The sequence below is a fragment of the Drosophila bipectinata genome, chromosome 2R, assembly GCF_030179905.1.
Source record: "Drosophila bipectinata strain 14024-0381.07 chromosome 2R, DbipHiC1v2, whole genome shotgun sequence".
NCBI lineage: Eukaryota > Metazoa > Arthropoda > Insecta > Diptera > Drosophilidae > Drosophila > Drosophila bipectinata.
Genome location: NC_091737.1, coordinates 14607285 through 14628046, shown reverse-complemented (window position 1 = coordinate 14628046; position 20762 = coordinate 14607285). Strand labels below are relative to the sequence as shown.

The following is a 20762-nucleotide window of genomic DNA, read 5'->3' as shown; positions in this document are numbered from 1 at the left end:
AGCTTTGAGACTGTTCAGAAGAAATAATTTCAATGTGAATGACAATTTGTGTTGGATCATCAAAAATAAACATCTACTAATCAGCTGGTAGAGGAAAACTATCTAGGGAGGCTTTAATAGATCTACGGGGTACACACAGACCTGAAATAATTTTAAAATTGAAACAAAAACTCAGTTCCGCATGCTGAGGCCTTCGGGCAACGTCGCAGAGTCACACATTTTACGCTCCTCCATGAATCAAATCAATATGGTTAGCTATTTAAAAATAGCCTCCACTTAATTGAAAATTCCCATGACATAATTTAAGATTATGTCTGATTTAATCAGCAATCGACTGTTAACTGGCTGTTAAAGGTTTCGTGAATAATTAAAAATACATTTTCCAGATGACCTTCTCCAGCGTTGATATCACAGCCGACAAGGATGGCGCAAAGGGCGCCAGGGACAAGAAATGGCACTGGTTTGGAGCTCCTATCTATGCTGCCGCCTTTTTTGCACTCTTCTATGCTGCCGTTCTACCCAGTTTCAACAGCTACCCGGCGATGCTCTCCCAAAACGAGGAGGCACTGCATCCAGATGAGTTCATAGGCGAGCGAGCGATGAAGCAGCTGGCAGAGCTCTCTTCCATTGGCCCCAAGCCAGCCGGATCTATTAATAACGAAGTCCATACAGTGAACTTTCTTCTGCGTGAAATCCAAAAAGTACAAGACGAAGCTTGCTCGGATCTCTATGATATAGAGGTAGAGAAGCAGCTCTATACCGGAGGCTTCTATCTCTATGGCTTCGCCAATAGCTATGAAAACCTTTCCAATGTGGTGGTAAAGATCTCCCGAAAGGATTCAAATAACGAAAACTATGTGCTGGTGAACTCCCACTACGATTCAGAGATGAAAAGTCCGGCGGCTGGAGATGACGGCGTCATGGTGGTGGTCATGCTGGAAACCCTTCGCGTGATCTCTCGCTCTGAGAAGCCCCTTAACCATCCAGTGGTTTTCCTTTTCAATGGAGCCGAAGAGGCTCGTCTCTTGGGAGCCCATGGATTCATAACCCAGCATAAATGGGCCAAAAACTGCAGAGCTCTGGTGAACCTCGACTCTACAGGCACTGGAGGACGCGAGGTCCTTTTCCAGACTGGACCCAATCACCCCTGGCTGGCCAAGTACTATAAGCAAAGTGCCCGCCATCCTTATGCCCAGACTCTGGCGGAAGAGCTCTTCCAGAACAACTTCATTCCTTCTGATACAGACTTTCGTATTTTTCGGGACTTTGGAGGAGTTCCTGGACTGGACATGGCCAGCGTGGTAAATGGTTACGCCTACCACACTAAGTATGACAACTACCGAAATGTGGAGCGGGGAACCTATCAGTCTACGGGCGACAATGTGCTGCCCTTGGTTTGGGCCTTGGCGAATGCCCCCGAACTGGATGACATCGAGGCTAATGAGGAAGGCCATATGGTGTTCTACGATTTCATGGGCTGGTTTATGCTCACCTATACCACATCCGTGAGTATGGCCATCAACATTGTGGTCTCCGTGGCGGCGCTCCTCTGCATTGGAACCTCGCTCTACATCATGACCCTGGACAATGGAGCCGATGCTCCAAAGGCGGTGATGAAGCGATTTGGTCTGATCTTCCTCGTCCAGGCGGGAACTGTTTTCGCGGCCTGTGGCCTCACCCTTTTGGTGGCTGTGTTTATGCAAGGAGTGGGATTGGCAGAGTCCTGGTACCATGGCAAGTGGATGGCCTTTGGACTATACTTCTGCCCCCTGTTCTTTGCCACTGGATTGCTTCCTGCTTTCTATATCCAGTGGACAAAGAGGAAGACCCACATGAAGCTGGATCAGACCATAGCCTGCTTCATGCATGCCCACTGCATCCTTCTGGTATTACTCTGCATTATCCTCACTGGTTTGAACATTCGCTCCAGCTACTTCTTCATGATTGGAATCTTTTTCTACTCTATATCCGTACTAGTGCAAATTATTTTAAAACTTTCTGTGAAAAGTAAGTTTTTTTAACCATTTTCCTTAAGTTCACACTATAGTTTTATATTTTTTCAGAAAGCTACTTCGTGACTGTGCATTTAATTTTCCAAATCCTGCCGTTTCTCTTCTACACTTATCTCTGCTATGCAATCCTTGTAATTTTCGTGCCCATGGAGGGTCGCGATGGTCCCAATAGTAGTCCGGATTTTATGATCTCTCTGTTTATCATCCTATCTGGAATTCAGTATGCAGGCTTTACGGTTAGTTTTAAAAGATAAAACCTTAAATTAAACCTATCTAAAACTATTTCTTTCAGGTTCCTGTTATGCACAAGTTTCGAAAACCAAAGATCATATTTTCTTCGTTTGGCGTGATTACGATTATTTTTATTATCCTGGCAGCCACTCCTGCGGGATTTCCTTTTGCAAAAGATGTGGCCCCTCAGCGTTACTAATCTGTGGTAAGATTATTAAGAAAAATATGGTTAACAAATATTTTATTAATTGATTCTTATAGCACACTCAGCGAACTTTCCATAATCTAAATGGCAGCACTACACAGGATTCTGGTTTTTATATTCAACCGGAGGAGACCCGCATCCATGAACTGGACGACACCACGTTCAAGAATGCAGAATTACAGAATTGGATGGATGACACCTGTGCCGCAGAGCCTTACTGTGGTTTGCCAGTCTACAGACGGGGTTGGATAAACTGGACGTAAGTTTAGAATCTTATATATATAGATTCCAAATCCACTATTTCCTCTGCAGGGACTCTGCCCGATGGATCTCCAGCTCGTCACCCGCTCTTCCAATTTTCAAAGACCTTTCCTTGATATCAAAGCAGCAGGTGGCAGACAAAAAATGGCGCTACGAGTTTAGCTTGAAGGCCTGCGATCGTGTTATTATGTATTTAGACCCCTTTGACAAGGTCACCATCACTGACTGGTCCTTAGACAAAACCCCTCTTGAAGATAAGCTCGCTCCGCCCTATCTAGTTTTCCGCATATACGCCCAAACCGAGGAGGCATTCAACTTTTGGATAGAACTTGAAAACGAGGATGATAACGCCGAGGGACCTTTCTTTAAGTTGGTAATCGTGGAACACTTTCTATATCATCAGGAATACTACACCGATGAATACACGAAATTCTTGGCCACCTTTCCCGACTGGGCTTATACAACTGACTGGTTTGCAGCGTTAGAGAGTTTTATTTTCTAACAGAGTTATTATCTTTAATTTAATAGACAAATTAAATAAAGTAAATACTTGAACTAAAATCCCATATTTTAGTTTTAATTTATATTCCCCGATAAGAAGTATGATAATAAATATTTATGTTTTATATCAGGTGTTTTAATTATATGTCAGTTAATTATACAGCTAGTGGAATTTATATATTTTGGACCCCACGGTAAGGTATTTGCCGACAGAGGCGATAATCTATAAAGGGCAATAAAGAGAATCGGCTTCTGGCATTCGGCAGGTACCGTCTTTATCACCTATCGCGGGATGTAATCGTTTTATGTGGCAAAAACCGAAGATTATAATCATAACATTTAATTTTTATCGCCGGGGTTCAAGCGATAAGCCATCCACGAAGTGGTCCTATTAGTTGGCCCTACTTAATTCTTGGGAGCAATACGAAGGAGTCTCAGTTTGCCGAAGGTGGGCCTGTGGAGCGGTTGTGTTTAGTTCTAAATTTTGAATTTAGGTTAACGTGCTATCTAAAGGTCAGGGTCTTGGTTTTTATCCAAAGTGACAGTGTTTTCAAAATGAATTATACCATAAGTGATAAGTGAAATTTATTCTATAGATCGAGTCCAGATAAATGAAAATTATTCCCTGTTTTTTTTAAAAGCTTTCAAGTATCCAACGCGATAAGAATCTTTATATCGGCTATAAATTAAAACCTTCTTGTACATATACTATATTATTGAACGCTGTTTTTAGACCAATTAATTGTTGCTATTTCAATAGTTTAACCAATAAAGTGAAGTGCTCTATCGGGAGTGGTAATTTTTTTACAACCTTTCCTTATACTAACGTCGGAAATTCTAAAAAAAGAAATTAAATTCAAGAAAAGAATGTTATTCCTGTTGGAAAAGTATACAAGAAATTAAGTCGCCAAGAAGTATGCAATCTTTGCATAAATATTTTCACGCTGAAAAGTATAATTAGGGTTTTAACAAAAACTATAATAAATATGTATGTATTTATTCTTCAAATTTATAGATGACCTTTTCCAGCGTCGATATCACAACCGATCAGGATGCTGAAAAGTCCAGAGACAAGAAATGGCCCTGGTTTGGAGCCCCAGTCTACGCGGCAGCTTTATTTGCCATTTTCTATGTCACCGTGCTGCCCAGTTTCAATAGCTACCCGAAGATGCTCTACCGGAGTGAGGAGGCACTACATCCGGATGAGTTCATAGGCGAAAGGGCAATGACACAGCTTGCCGAGTTTTCGGCTATTGGCTACAAACTGGCTGGATCTATCAACAATGAAGTGCACACCGTCAATTTCCTGCTACGAGAAATCCAAAAGATCAAAGATGAGGCGAGAACGGATCTTTACGATATCGAAGTGGAGAAGCAATATTCTTCCGGCGGTTTCTTTCTTTGGGGCATGACCATGAGCTACACTAATCTGTCGAATGTGGTGGTCAAAATTTCCCAGAAGACCTCGAACAACGAAAACTATGTGTTGGTAAACTCGCACTACGACTCCGAGGTGGAAACACCCGCCGCTGGTGATGATGGTGCCATGGTGGTGATAATGCTCGAGACCCTACGGGTCATTTCGCGCTCTGAAAAGCCTCTGATCCACCCAGTTGTTTTCCTCTTTAATGGCGCCGAAGAAGCCTGCATGCTGGGCGCCCATGGATTCATTACCCAGCACAAATGGGCCAAAAATTGCAAGTAAGTATGGAAAGGATAAAATGACCTCCTGCGAAGCCCGTATCTTACCAAATATGAATCCAAATTTTTTTCGGAATACGGTGTACGGTTTCTAGATAGATTCTCCGTAAATCTGCATCAATATCCTGGAACAAACTATTTTTTAGATTTTTTGTCATATTTTCTGCGCTGGCCCCTTCAAAATGTGGCAAAGCATGGGGAGCCCCATATGACCTACTGCGTAGGCCATATCTTAGGAAATATTCATCCGATTCTTGAACCTTAAACGATTTGTGGAACGATTCTCCATAAATCTGCATCAAAATCTGGGAACAAAATATTTTTAAGATTTTTTGTCAAATTTTCTGGGATGTCCCCTTCACAATGTGGCAAATGCACGGGGAGCACTATGGGTCGCCCTGCGATGGCCATATCTTTGTCAACATTTATCCGATTCTTGAGCGGAATACCTTAAACGATTTGTAGATCGATTCTCCATAAATCTGCATCAAAATCTGGGAACAAAATATTTTTAAGATTTTTTGTCAAATTTTCTGGGATGTCCCCTTCAAAATGTGGAAAATGCATGGGGAGCACTATGGGTCGCCCTGCGATAGCCATATCTTTGTCAACATTTATCCGATTCTTGAGCGGAATACCTTATACGATTTGTAGATCGATTCTCCATAAATCTGCATCAAAATCTGGGAACGAAATATTTTTAAGATTTTTTGTCAAATTTTCTGGGATGTCCCCTTAAAAATGTGGAAAATGCATGGGGAGCACTATGGGTCGCCCTGCGATAGCCATATCTTTGTCAACATTTATCCGATTCTTGAGCGGAATACCTTAAACGATTTGTAGATCGATTCTCCATAAATCTGCATCAAAATCTGGTAACAAAATATTTTTAAGATTTTTTGTCAAATTTTCTGGGATGTCCCCTTCAAAATGTGGAAAATGCATGGGGAGCCCTATGGGTCGCCCTGCGATAGCCATATCTTTGTCAATATTTACCCGATTCTTTAACGAAATACCCCAAAAGATTTGTGGATGAATTCTCCATAAATGCATTTTTTGAACCATATTAAAATCATCTCTTTTCAGAGCACTGGTCAATCTAGATTCCACTGGTGCTGGAGGACGCGAAGTGCTCTTCCAGACTGGACCTAACCATCCCTGGTTGGCCAAATACTACCAACAGAGTGTCCCCCATCCATATGCCCAGACCTTGGCTGAAGAATTGTTCCAGAATAACTTTATACCCTCGGATACCGACTTTCGCGTGTTCCGCGACTACGGAGGAGTGCCTGGCTTGGACATGGCCAGCGTTGTAAATGGGTATGTCTATCACACCCAATACGACAACTACCGGAACGTGGAGAGGGGAACGTATCAGTCTACGGGCGAGAATGTCTTGCCCCTGGTCTGGACCTTGGCCAATGCGCCCGAGCTAGATGACACCGAGGCTCACGCAGAGGGCCACATGGTTTACTTTGACTTCTTGGGCTGGTTTATGCTCACCTACACCACCTCAGTGAGTGTGGCCATCAACATAGTGGTCTCCGTGGCGGCGCTCCTCTGCATTGGATCCTCGCTCTACATCATGACCCTGGACAATGGAGCCGATCCTCTAAAGGCGGTGATAAAGCGATTTGGCCTGATCTTCCTGGTCCAGTTGGGAACGGCTGTCGTGGCCTGTGGCCTCACCCTTCTGGTGGCTGTGTTCATGCAAGGAGTGGGATTGGCAGAGTCCTGGTACTACGGCAAATGGATGGCGTTCGGACTGTACTTCTGCACCCTGTACTTTGCCTTGGGGCTGCTGCCTGCTTTCTATATCCAATGGACTAAGAGGAAGACCCACATGAAGCTGGATCAGACCATAGCCTGCTTCATGCATGCTCATTGCATCCTTCTGGCCCTGCTGTGTATTATACTGACCAGCATGGGAATCCGTTCCAGCTACTTCTTCATGATTGGAATCTTTTTCTACGCCATATCTGTTCTGATTCAAATTACTCTGAAGCTGACGGTTAAAAGTGGGTTACATCAAGTGTTCTGATTTAAAGTAGACATACTAATGTATTTTTTTCTATTTTAGAAAGCTACTTTGTGACTGTTCACCTGCTCTGCCAGTTTCTGCCCTTCCTGTTCTACACCTACATCGCCTATGCCTCCCTGCTAACCTTTGTGCCCATGCAAGGTCGCGATGGTCCAGACAGCAGTCCAGAGCTCCTAGTGTCTCTTTTTGTGATTATAACTGGAATCCAATATGGTGGTTTTACGGTAAGATAGCAAATAATTTTTAAGAATTTAAATACTTAAATTGTTACACTTTAAAGGTACCCATTATGCACAAGTTCCGCAAACCCAAAATCGTATTTTCCACGTTTGGTGTGATTACGATTATTTTTATTATCCTGGCAGCCACTCCAGCAGGATTTCCCTTCGTCAAGGAAGTAGCTCCACAGCGTTATTATGTGTTGGTAGGTTTATAAATTGCTGCTCAGTTTCTTAAAGATTATTATTATTGATTTTTGTAGCACACCCAACGTATCTTTCACAATTTGGATGGCAGTACCCTCCAGGATTCTGGTTTCTACATTCAACCCGTGGAAACTCGTACCCATGAACTGGATGACACCACGTTGAAGAACGCAGAGCCAAGTAGCTGGACAGATGCCACCTGTGCTGCCGAGCCCTACTGCGGCTTGCCGATCTACAGTGGTCGTTGGAATGACTGGAAGTGAGTGGATAGCCCATCAAAAAAGACTTTAATTTAACCAAGTTTATTATTTTGCTAGGGACTCTGCTCGTTGGATTTACAGTTCAGCACCCCAGTTTCCAATTGACATAGATCTCACCCTGGTTTCAAAGGAACAAACAGACAACAAGTTGAAATACGATTTCAGCCTTAAGGCCAGCGATCGTATAATGATGTACATAGAGCCCTACGACCAGGTCAGAGTCGCCAACTGGTCCATGGATCAGACACCGCTGATCGAGGAGCACTTGCCGCCCTTTCTGATCTACCATGTGTACTCCCAAACCGAAGATCCCTTCGATTTTTGGATTGAGTTCGAACATGATGAGAGTAACACCGAAGGACCTTACTTTAAGCTGGTGGTCGTTGAACACTTCCTGTACCATCAAGAGTACTACACCGAGGACTATAAGGCATTCCTGGTCACCTTCCCCGACTGGACCTACACCACCGACTGGTTCTCGGCCCTCGAGAGCTGGAACTTCTAACAGATTCCAGATTTGATCTTAATAAATAAATATAATATTTTATTACAAATTACAAAGTAGTAACTACACTGGTCTTAATCAGAATTACAAGCTAAGATGTGACATGGGAACTGACACTTTGTTCGTTGGATTAGGGGTAGTCGTCGAAATAATGTAGTTTAATACCAAAGATAACAGTAGCTGAGGTGTCATGGCAACAATGGGTTGGAGTTGAGTAAGTGGCTTGACTTTCGGCCTAGATCTAGAGCTGCCAACTGTTGTAGGAACCAAGCCAGGAGCTGACGTGCGCCCAGGGCGGAAATGTGGCCAGGAACTGCCGGAAGTCATCCGTTACGTACATATCATCGTGGATTCGGTGACCCATCAGAGCCACTTTAAAAGTGTTTCCTGACCAATCAGGATCGTCGTGCTGTGGGGTAGTTGAAGATTTTATTAGAAATTTCAAGCTTTAATATTACTTTATAATATTTACCTCGAACTCCAGACTAAACTGCAAAGGCGTGGGATCCAAAGCATACGACCAGTAAACATAATATGGAGGCTTCACATTTTCATCCAAAGGTTTTCTGGTGAAAGACCAGTCTACTAGTCTACTGCCATTTAGCGGCTGTATAAACATGCTGATGTGGTCAGGTCCAGAGATTTCCAAATTGAACTTTATGTGGGTGGCAGATTTGCTTGACTTGTCCAAAATTTGTAGTGTTGGAATATATCCCTTATTGGGTTCTGGACCAGGCACAAAGTAGCTATTATCTCTGTAGGTTTAGAAAGCGATTAGATGGAAAAACTTGAAGTTAAAATCTTTTTTCTAGCTTACACTGCATTGAGCCATCTGGAACTATAAATAGGATAGCCACACATAATCTCAGAGTCGCAGGACATGCGCTCCGACTTGGTGTAGTTGGTTGCCTCGAATAGGATATCGTCCACTGTATGAGGACGTCGATCAACAGGAAGAACAAAGTAACCGGAGTCCGTATGGGCAACCGTGCTTGATGGGTCACCATCCCGGAAGGTACGGGACGTGTGCTTTAATTGTAATAAATTAATAAATATTCTAAGGAAATGGTAGCTTTAATATCCACTTACCACTGCATAGAATCGTTGTGCTGCTGTCTTTTCGGCATATGGGAAGCCCACTGGTGTGGCGGCCAAAATAATAAACACTATTGTACAAATTCCAAACAACGAAATAATTGTCTTCGATTTGCGGAACAGGCAGAACAAAGGCACTAGGAAGGGCGCAAACAACAGAACCATCAGAGCCGTGAAGAAACCCATGAGGATCTCGGGATTGGTATTGCATTCTCGTCCCTGCATTGGCACAAAGACCACATAAAAGGCATAACAACAGTAGGTGTAGAACATAAAAGGCAGGATCTGGCAAATGCAATGCGGAATGAGCCAGAGGAAGTCTGAAAAAAGGACATCATGTAATTAAAAATCAAAAACCCATATATTCCATTAATAACTTACTTGTCTTGTGAGCTTTAGTGGCCATGTTGATCAATACGGAGAGAGTATAAAAACTAATGCAAAGCATTAAAATAAAAGCCGATCGTATACCGTAGCTGACCATCACAATAGTGATTATGGTCAGAATCAAGCAGTGCGAGTGCATTAGCAACTGTATGCCATAGCCTAAGGGAAGACCATGCTGGAAAGGAACAAGTTTTAGAATAATTTTTCACAAAACTGTAACAGATCTCACCTCCTTAGTCCTACTGAAATAAATAGCTGGTACAATGCCCATTCCAAAAATCATGGGACAAAAGTATAAGCCAAACAGCATCCAGTTCTGGGCGAACCAAGACATGGGAAGATTTACGGCATCCAAGAACAAGGCAATCGACATGACCAGACCAATGCCCAGGGCCACACCTGTCACTTGAAGGGCCGCCAGAATTCCAAACTTGGCCCAAATGCGACGCCGGAACATGCCCGTGCTACTGGACATGATCCAAATGTAGCCCACAATGGTGATGCAAACCAGGACACACACGGATATATTTATGATGACGCCAGTGCTCTCAGGATAATAGACAAAGAACCACCCCAGAACATCAAAGAATATCATATGACCCTCGGCATGATCCTAAAAATAAAACAATAAAATTAAATTTTAGATGAAAACTCTCTAAAGAACAACCCACTTACCGAAGGATTCTCCAGTTCCTCGGCATTCGCCAAAGCCTTGACCAGAGCCAAGATATTCTCGCCAGTTAGTTGGTAGGTTCGTCGCGGGATGAGATTAAACCTATCGTATTTTGTGTGATAAACATAGCCATTCAAAGTTTGCGCCATATCGAGACCTAAACCGAAAACAATGTATGAGCGATTAGCTGATTTTCACATTAATTTTTATATTACCTGGTATTTCGCCAAAGTCACGAAACACGCGATAATCGGTCTCCGAGGGAACAAAGCCATTCTGGAACAATTCCTCTCCGATAGTGGAGGCAAACGGATGAACTATGTTCTTTCCATAATACTAAGTAGAAAGTCATGATAAAGTTTATAAAGATAGTCGTATTTAATGTATCAGACTTACCTTCATAAGCCAGGGGTTATCGGGTCCAGATTGAAAGAGAATTTCACGTCCTCCACTGCCAGCTGAGTCCAGATTTATGACAGCTCTGTGGAATATAAAGTTAATAAATAATAGTTTGTGTATAAATTAAAAAACTCACTTCACATTTTTGGCCCAAGGGTGTTGGGTAATGAAGGCATGGCTGCCCTGTAGAGGATTCTCTTCGGCTCCATTAAAAAGGAACACCACCGAGTAGGTTAGCGGCGTCTCGTTCTTGGCGATCACCCGGAGTACCTCCAACATTATGACACACATCATGCCGGCATCACCTGCTCCTGAGCTGCCCGGAACGGAATCAAAGTGACTGTTGACTAGGAGAGCTGCCTCGCTGGTGGCGTTTTTCGGCGACAGCTTGACCACCACATTCTGGATACTCTGGTAGACATTCACCATGGACCAGAGGAGGTAGTTGCCAGAGGCTATCTGCACATCCTTTTCAATGTCATACAAGTCCCCGCGAGACTCCTCCATTATGTCAGAGATTTCATTCAGCAGGAACTGGACGGCCACCTGTTCGTTGGTTGGACTGCCCACCACCTTGGGTCCGATCTTGGATAGCCGCAGTAGGGTGTTCTCCGCCCGCTCCCCGATGAACTGGCCCGGCTGCTGAAGCTCATCCTCCTGGGTCTTGAGCGGAGGCATGCGGTGGAAGGCGGGTATGACCACCACATAGAAGAGCACGAACCAGAAGGACACGAACAAGGGTGCCCAGTACCAGCCGATTTTGCTCCGATTGTAGATGATCTTCATGTTCTCGTACTTTGATTTCATTTTGTGCTGAAAGTGGACAAAATAATGCTCATGTAGTTGGTCACCCATTTGAAAGTGGCAATGCACTCCACTAATTGATTTAAATGATCGAGTGCCCAGCGATGACGCACTCGTCTGATAAAGCTCGGAGGGATTTGTGTGGATCACGTCACCAGCAAAGCTAATCATTTTTCACACTCTTCCGATAGGGTTAGGGGTTAAGTTCTTGGGCTAATGCTGCCACTTCAGACTCAAGTGTCGATTAAATAATTAGGTGCCGTGATAAGCGAGTGCGAGCAACTTTAAGCTGTCAGACAAAAAATTAAAGCAGAATCCAGCTATTGAAGAAATCAATCGTGATAGCCCATCACCCAAAAACCACAATGGACGGGGCTCTAGTACGATGAATGGAGCTCTTTATCGAATCTCAGCCACAAAGATTATATATTCAAAGCATCTTGCCTCAGATAGTACTTATCGGAACTGTGAAGCTTTAAGTGGACAGGAAATGGGAACAAGTACAGAAATCTTGAGGACTGACGACTTTTGAAATAAATTTTCAATACAAGATTAGCTGGGAAAACTCGCCTTGACTATGTAAACAGAAACAAAATATCAACATTTGCAGACCGGAAAACATCTGCTGACCATTCGCTGAGCATCAACCTCAAATAAAAGCTGGTTCTAGCCTTTAAAAATTTGAAAATTTCGAAAAGAAAATAACGACAGGCCAGAGGCAACTTTTCCAAACGACATTGAAATAATGCAGCTCTAAAGAAATAAACAATGAGCCCATATTTAAATTTGAAAAATCTAACAAATCGAGCAAATATCCGAGGCAAATAATCGTCTCTGAACGAGTCACATAACTTTTTGTAATTTTTTGAGGGAAATTTCATTCTTATTTATAGCCAGCAGAGGCTATAATACATATTATGGTTTTAATGTTCACACATGTGATGCCACAGAGCGTTGTTTTTGTATTTTTGGTTGTGTGGGAAATATTTAATAACAAAACTGGGTTCTGTTTGCTTTGTAACGAATCGTAAATACTCTATGGATAATGAATCGCAGGGAATAGCTATTTGAAACATCTAAAGCCCATAAAGCTCCTCGGAATATGTAGATTTTAAGACTAATGGTCACTAAAACGAGAACTTATGCCTAGAGAGTGTCCTAAAAACAAAACAAGATCAACGGCGGGTGGCGGTGGGTTGGGTGGCCAAGAAATGTTCGTCTGTCTGGTGAGGCAATTAAGAGGCAGGGTTCTTGTTTTTATTTTCGCTTTCCGCAAGTGCACACAAAATAGCATTTGGATTGCAGCACGACAGCGACCCATTTTCCACTGACTTCTCGGTGACCTGCGATTAACGACGAGCAAAAACAAATGCCCTCCTTCATCGTTTTTTTTTCCAACCGAGTGGCTTATCGATGGGACTAATCACTTCACGGCGGTGGAGAAGCAAACAAAAACATTCTCAAGGAACGCTCTGTGTGGGAGCCACGCCTACTTAATAACCCCCCAAATAAAGGGCCGCAAAAGAAAACAAAAATATTATTGGAAGAAAGAAGAAAACTATTTAAAGACAGGGCCCAAAACAAACGTTGAATCCGCAGAGGCGTCGGCAATCAACTGTGACAAGAACAACAACCGGCGAGATCGACAAACAAGTTTTAAGTTTATGGACTAAGTGATACCTATTTGAAAGTAAACATTTAAGATTTGTTTGTCAAACATATTACAAAGATGGCTTTAAGGTACTAAGATGCTTGTAAAAGAGGCATAGTTTTTTAAATACTGGGTAATAGTTTAAAAATAAATTATTTTGAAATTATACCTAATTTCCCTAAAAACAAAAACTATAAAGTATATACCTTCTCAAGTGCAACAATCATTAGAAAAAGTAAAAGATCCCCATAGTCTTGTGACAAGAACCACATTTGTTTGGACTAAGCCGCCGACAAACGCAACGGGACAATAACGAAGTTGAGAATGAAAACAATCACCGACACAGTTAAAGGCACAGATACAGATACATTTGTATCTTAAGATAGGGAATGCAGCCAAAGATGCAGATGCAGACGGCATTCAAACATAAATACACATAAAATGCGACACGCTGCAAGGGCTTTGAGTCAATAACCTGCCGAAGAGAAAAGGAAGTTGCGGCTGCACTTGCGGTTGTTTGTTGAAAAGAATCGAAGAAGGAAGCCTGGCAACTGTTTTTTTTTGTATTCTTTTCTTCTCCACGGCCAGTCTTCTGAGCCAGTCTTCACCTCACCTTTTCAACCTGCTACAAACTAAGAACTGCTTCTTGGGAAGAAAAGCACTTGCACTTGTCCAACCACCGGCAGGCACAAATAGTTTGGCACTCGCACGTTTAATAGCACATCTGAATGAAAATAAACTGAAAGTTCTTTTTCCTTATTTTTTTTTTTAGTTTTTAATGTCGTAGGTGTTTGAGAATCTCGATTGCTATGCCACTGAAGAGCTATTCCAATTGGAAGTCGAGTGGAGGCACAACTGCAGCCATCGAGCTGCCGACTTGTTGTGTTCGAGTTGCCGCCAGCTGGCGGGCCTCCGATCAGATGAGCTGCGACATGGCATAAATTTCCGCTCTCGAGCAGGAGATCGGGTCTCCAAAACGGGAGAGGGAAGAATCGAAGAGAAAACACAGCTCTCTTTGTTTAATGGCCCCAAGTCCCCAAAGGGGCACCCAACACTCTCACAAACATATGCAAATTTTTCATTTTTAATTTAATTTAATTTTTATAAAGACTACTAACATCTTCTTCTGGCCACGCTTTATTTTCCTTCATTTTGAATTAATTATTTTTCCGTAAAGAAAATATCCCGTAGTATTACTGCCGCGTGCCGTACGGAGACCAACTAATTCGCCGGACAATGGCAGTAGCAATTTTATACGTGCCGATGGATTTTCGGACGGATTTCAGGAGGCTTATCACAAGTATTGAGTTATCAGAGAGCCCCGGGACACATAATCACGTAATGTGACAGGTACTTACGGGGCTACCGAGAAGGGGGGCCTATGGCCTGTTTCATCCGTATTGGCCAAGCGATTACATTCATAATTGGCCGTAATCGAGATTAAGTGGGAACGATTAGTGGGTATTAATAGAAGTTCACACTGATTTTATGGATTTCTTGGACAACATTTGGCTGTCTGACAGTGACAGTGCTCGATAAATAAGTTCCTCGTCCCAGACAAATGGCACTTGAGGCGAATTCACTTAGTCGACAAAATATCACCCATATAGGCTTTCAATTCTGTGTATATTTGTGTTGTTTTTGGATAAGAATCTTGGTAATATAATCTAAATAATTGGGAATTACACACAGAAAACAATACTCAGTTCTTTCCGGGAAGATAAGATGGCACGTTCATAAGTAATTAGGTTTTTTGATTATTCCAATGGCGTTATACTATTCAAAACAATAGTTTACATTTCGGGAATTTCTATCTTTTCTTCAAATCTTATTGGGTACATGTTCTAGACCATGTTCAAAGCAAACCACATTTTTACCGGCTTTAATATCGCCCTGGAAATGTAATCTTAGCAATTAGGAATTACAGGTAACTAACTATACTGATAACTGGCTTAACAACAAAGGCGATATATTCTAGAAAATTTATTAAACTTTTATTGTTTGACTTCTACCAAAGACAGCGGGTAATTGACTAATTACAAGTTTCTAATTGGACACGAGTTTGTTGGTATATGTTTCAGGTATTTATTGGATATTATTTATAACTTTATTATTAAGTGGGGGATATACCTCCACATTGAAGTTAAAGAACAAAAAGTGTCCCATAGTTATTTTATTTTATTTGGAATATCTAAAGTTTCTCTGCGGAATTCTTAGGTGCTTCAGATACATCTGAAACTGGCAGATAGGTTTGGTTCACTCGAGCGCGAAAACGATTGACATAATTTGATAGCCGCCGCCCGCCAGTTTCCCAGCCATTGGATCCGCTCAGGCAGAACAACAACAACAGCTAAATAAGAGAAATAAAAATAGAGACAACCAACAAAACGGCAATTCAATAGACAGGTGAATCTGGAATACATGCGAAAGCAATTCAAATACGTAAACAATCTGTTAATCAAGCGAAATCAGCGGAACCCAAAACCCCGACGAGGATTCGCGACAATACGAGCGAAAGGGAGGCACTAGGTAGCTAGTACTAGTACTACCATGTGCCAGACAAAGCTAAAATGACATATAAACGAAAATGGAATGAAATCAGCAACAATCGTACAACAACCGGGCACAAATTAATTAGTAAACTCTGTACAAAAAAAAATAGTTTGAAAAGGCGAAACAAGTGCCATGATGGGGTGTGCCCCGGGAGCTGGCATCCAAAGCCCGTCAGTCGGACGCGAAGCTGGCAAAGAGCCACATCTCGGGATTACGGAATATTCCCTTACCCAAACACTTGTAGAATAAATGACTATATCCCAATAAATTGCTAACGATATCAAGTACAAGTTCTACTACCCGTTTACGATACAACTGGACATATTCTCCGTCATAAAGATAAAAATCAGTTGGCTGCCGACAAATCCGCAACCGATTTCAACCCAAAATTCTACAAAATATTGATTGTTTATCTTCAACCTGCTACGATATTGGAGAGTCACCGATACCGTCATTAGTAGTACCCCTACTCCAAGAATTCTCCATAGTTCTAATGGCGCTGGGCCTCATATATCTTTAGGGAACCGGAGCCAATCAATCCTCACTTGGAAGTGGAAGGTGGTGGTACCCGGTTGTGGGAGAACTTGGAATACCAAAAACCGGATCGGCCTGACAACGGTTACAAAAAATATCCTTTAAAAGGATAACTGTGATAATAGGATACCAGTGAACAAAGTCCCCAATCACAATGACTGTACGTATTATAGTGCTATAATTTTTTTCACTCAGTGCTTTGATAAAAAGAACCAAGAATGTGAAAAATTCCTTAAAGAGTCTTAAGATTAATTTCTGCAACTGCAATAAATTTTTAATAATGGGCTCTTAATCTGTAGACCCCCATGTTAAAAATTGTTAACTCCTTCAAATCTATTTCGAGAGCAATCTTATCGAACAAAATTTCAAGAATGTGCAGTTTATAATCCAAAATCAAGGAATTTAAATAATTTGATTGAGATCAAGTGTGAAGCAATGTAACCTCTGACCAATCTAGAATCTATAGTCATTTCGACTCAGCAATATTACAAATTTAGAAATAAAATAAACACCTCGTATAGATTGGAAATCGATTAAGTAACCTTAACAGAATGGACATACTTCAAAGGCGCCGTCAATTTGGCGAAAATTGCGAATTTCTTAGCATGTCCGAGCGATAAAACGTACTATTACTTATTTATTAGAGGCGTTATCGGTTTACGGGCCAGCAACTTCTGCCGTTTTATGGTCCTTGATAATCTCACTTTGGCCAAAAGCCCATCCAACCCACACGCCCCGTGAATCATGAAGTGAACACGCGACGCCGCACGGTTTCAATGTCGAGGACTGTTTACTCAAAAAATCAAAAAGAAAGGTTTGCGAACCACGAACATGGCACTAATCGCTCACCGATTAAGTTCGATTATAAAACCATAAAGTTATTAACAAAAAAAATGTTGCGCTCATGGTTTCTGCTGATTTTTGGCAGTATAAACTTTGAATTCAGGTGGTCTAGACCGTGCATTTTTGTCAGGCTATAAATTATTATCCCAAATATGTGATGGGATTTCTATTCCCGTAGACATGCCGCTGCCAGCTGGCGATTAGATATAGTGTTTTGATCAAAGACTCACTCTATAGATGTATAGGGAGTATTTCCCCAAAGGAATTCAAAAGATTATCCATTATTATTCAACAGTTCAATTCAAAATATCATCTGGATGTGGACTTTGAGGTGCCGAAGAAGCTGCAATGGTATTACGCTCCCGCCTTCTTTGCCTTCTGGCTGGTCTTGTACTTTTCCGTGGTCAACACCCAAATCAACCACATGCCCACACCTCTATTGCGCAGCGATGAGGCCAGTAACCCCACATCCTTTATCGCACAAAGAGCTGAGGAGACCCTTATCGAGCTGACCCGCATCGGGCCTCGAGTGGTGGGCAGCATCACCAACGAAGAGACCACGGTGGAGTTCCTTCGTTCCGAGGTGGCCAAGGTGGAGGCCGAGATGAGCGATCGGTATGAGATCGAAGTGGATGTTCAGCAGGCAAGCGGTGCCTACATGCACTGGGAGATGGTGAACATGTATCAGGGTATTCAGAATGTGGTCGTTAAGCTATCGGAGAGGAACTCTACCAACGAGAACTACTTGCTGATCAACAGTCACTACGATTCTGTGCCTGGCAGTCCGGGAGCTGGTGACGATGGTTCCATGGTGGTGACTATGCTGGAAGTAATGAGGGTAATAGCCAAGACAGGTGATCCACTTGCCCATCCCATTGTATTTCTCTTCAATGGTGCTGAGGAGAATCCTTTACAAGCGTCGCACGCCTTTATAACTCAGCACAAATGGGCCCATAACTGCAAGTAAGTATTCAGTTTAACTTTCAATTTTAATTAAAATATTAATTCGTTAACTGTACCAACAGAGCTCTTATCAACCTGGACTCCGCGGGCAGTGGTGGCCGGGAAATCCTCTTTCAATCCGGACCCAATCATCCCTGGCTTATGAATTACTATCGGAATGTTCCACATCCTTTTGCCAATACCCTGGCCGAGGAGCTCTTCCAGGCTGGTTATATTCCATCAGACACGGATTTCCGCATCTTCCGGGATTTTGGAGGTGTTCCCGGTCTAGACATGGCCTACATCTTCAATGGCTATGTTTATCATACCAAGTACGACAGGATAAATGCTTTTCCGAGGGCTTCTTTTCAGCATACAGGTGACAATGTCCTGTCCCTGGCACGAGCTCTGGCTAATGCCCCAGAAATGGATGATACTGAGGTAAGCTAGGAACTTTAACCATTATCTTTGAAGTGGTTTAATTATTGCTATCTTTGTTCAGGCCCATGCTGAAGGACACAACATTTTCTATGATTTCCTGGGCTGGTTCATGATCTTTTACACCCAAACCACTAGCATCATTATAAACGTGGTGGTGGCTGTGCTGGCTCTTCTGGGAATCGGAATCTCCATATATTTCATGTGCCTCCGATCCGGTTGCAGCTGGAAGGGCGTCCTGCTGCGTTTCGCCATCACCTTTGGCATTCAGCTTGTCTCCGTGTTCCTGGCTATAGGACTTGCCCTGCTGGTGGCTGTTTTCATGGACGGCGTAAATCGTTCCATGACTTGGTTTACTTCTTCCTGGACTATCTGGGGTCTGTACCTTTCACCGATTATCTTCGGCTTGGGTATACTGCCAGCCTTGTATCTGGAAAGGACCAAGCGAGATCCCTTGGGCTTAGGCTTCCGCATCCAACTGTTCCTGCACTCACATTGCCTTTGTCTGATTCTGATCATGTTGATCCTAACCGGAATGAGCATTCGATCAGCTTTTCTCATAATGGTCTGCTTGGTATTCGACATTATCGCTTTAATTGTGAATCTGGTAACCAAATGGCATCGTAAGGGTAAGCATTTAATATTTTATCCATTTTATAATATATATTATCATATTTTTTATAATTTAGCCTATTTGTTTGCCATTGCTGTCATGGTATGCCAGATCCTGCCCTTTATTTTCTTCACATATCTGTGTACAACTGCTCTGATTACTATGGTGCCCATGCAAGGACGTTCAGGGTCTTCTACAAATCCTGATTTAGTTGTGGCAGGCATGGTTTGGCTTTTCTCTCTAATGTTTGCGGGTTTTATTGTAAGTTGAGAACTACCTTTCTCTATAAAAAGACAGACTATTAAGTTTTATATTTTCAGGTCCCATTGACAATGTTCTTTCGCAAGACAAGAACCATAGTCCTTTGCTTCCTAGGAATTACTATTTTGTTCATCATCATTGCTGTCACAGATGCCGGTTTTCCCTACAAAGAAAAGACATCGCCACAGCGATACTCTATGATTGTAAGTTTTCAATAAAAATCCAGTATAATAGCACCACAATAATTAACATTATTTAACTTTATATAAAGCATGCCCACCGTCGTTTGCATAATGCCGATGGAAGCACTCGCATAGATGAGTCCGGCTTGTACATATATCCCCAGGATAGACGCTTCGACATAGCACATGGTAAGTATTCCATCAATTTAGTTAGTTTCGAAGGGTATTATAATTTTGGTCAAATGTTTTCTGAATAGATGTATGTTTTGGAAAATATATAAATATATACCTTTAAATTATAACATTTTCCTTTCTTCTTCTATATCCTTAATAAAAACAATTTATCTTTAAATTCTTAAGAAAAATTTAATGTTTTTAGTTCTTTAATATTTTTTCTTATCTACCTCTTTGTAGATCAAATTGAAGCCTTTGGTGAAACTCATAAGGTCAGTGACTTTTGCCATGAGGAAATGTTTTGTGGCATGCCGCTTTACAATCATCGCTGGAACAAGGCTCGAGAATATAGCCTTTGGGTGGAGACATCGGAGCAACCGGAAGTACCCACCGAATATCCAAAGCTTGTGCTGCAGGACAGCATTGAACTGGAGAGTGCTGGCCAGAGGCGATTCAACTTCACCCTGGAAGGACCCTCGCATATGGGAATATTTATTAACGTAAAGAACGATGCCAAAATACTGAACTGGTCCTTCAACGACACACTCATACGTGAAAATGAGGAACCACCGTTCATGGTTTACTTTTCTTACGGACTGGATGATAGTCCCCTGGAATTTACCATTGATGTAGAGGTTTGTATAATAAATTACATCAATCTGAATAAATAATAAGCTTTTTACTGTTTTACTGTTTGCAGAAGACGACATCGACATTTGACACACCCACCCTAGAGATTGGTATTGGAGGTCACTGGGTTACACAGGACATCACTGCCATCGATAAGCTCAGCAGCTACATCAGTCGGTTTCCCTCGTACGCCTACATTCAGGGCTGGGTCGGGTCCTATGAGACCTGGTACTTCTAAGGTCACAACCCGCAATGATATTATTTCCGATTTACTAATTGTAGTCATTAGGCGTTAATGTTTAACTGTATAGAATCAGGCATAAAAAATTCATATTTTATTAAACTACAATACGAATATACTGTAATTATAAATGAAAGCCCTGACATGGTTATTTATTTCCTGCCTAAATTAATAGTTTGGTAAACACAACTTTGGCGAAA

At 42.1% G+C, this 20762-nt stretch overlaps 3 protein-coding genes and 1 pseudogene across 4 annotated transcripts; 3 read left to right on the top strand and 1 right to left on the bottom strand.

Annotated features, from left to right (window-relative positions):
• Positions 1–45: 45 nt before the first annotated feature.
• LOC108119220 (endoplasmic reticulum metallopeptidase 1-like) lies at positions 46–3335 on the top strand (annotated as a pseudogene).
• Positions 3336–3649: 314 nt separating this feature from the next.
• LOC108119176 (endoplasmic reticulum metallopeptidase 1) lies at positions 3650–8153 on the top strand. Of its 2 annotated transcripts, none has more exons than XM_070278710.1 (7): positions 3650–3723; positions 4226–4911; positions 5998–6929; positions 6992–7176; positions 7233–7376; positions 7434–7636; positions 7695–8153. In XM_070278710.1, the coding sequence occupies exons 2-7, from the start codon at positions 4226–4228 to the stop codon at positions 8140–8142; spliced, it is 2598 nt and encodes an 865-aa protein (XP_070134811.1). In that variant the 5' UTR covers positions 3650–3723; the 3' UTR covers positions 8143–8153. The 2 variants fall into 2 exon arrangements, with proteins under 2 accessions (XP_070134811.1, XP_043066257.1); XM_043210322.2 differs by lacking the exon at positions 3650–3723 and adding an exon at positions 4105–4124.
• On the bottom strand, positions 8154–14030 carry LOC108119215 (endoplasmic reticulum metallopeptidase 1). Its single transcript, XM_043210728.2, has 11 exons — positions 13765–14030; positions 10833–11509; positions 10694–10778; positions 10513–10633; positions 10300–10454; positions 9854–10237; positions 9619–9799; positions 9232–9557; positions 8960–9171; positions 8615–8897; positions 8154–8551 (listed from the first exon to the last, which is right to left on the bottom strand). The coding sequence occupies exons 2-11, from the start codon at positions 11501–11503 to the stop codon at positions 8384–8386; spliced, it is 2586 nt and encodes an 861-aa protein (XP_043066663.1). The 5' UTR covers positions 11504–11509; positions 13765–14030; the 3' UTR covers positions 8154–8383.
• Positions 14031–15892: 1862 nt separating this feature from the next.
• LOC108119175 (endoplasmic reticulum metallopeptidase 1) lies at positions 15893–20672 on the top strand. Its single transcript, XM_043210900.2, has 9 exons — positions 15893–16398; positions 17377–18044; positions 18107–18464; positions 18526–19090; positions 19151–19335; positions 19395–19538; positions 19607–19706; positions 19932–20326; positions 20392–20672. The coding sequence occupies exons 1-9, from the start codon at positions 16393–16395 to the stop codon at positions 20557–20559; spliced, it is 2589 nt and encodes an 862-aa protein (XP_043066835.1). The 5' UTR covers positions 15893–16392; the 3' UTR covers positions 20560–20672.
• Positions 20673–20762: the final 90 nt, after the last annotated feature.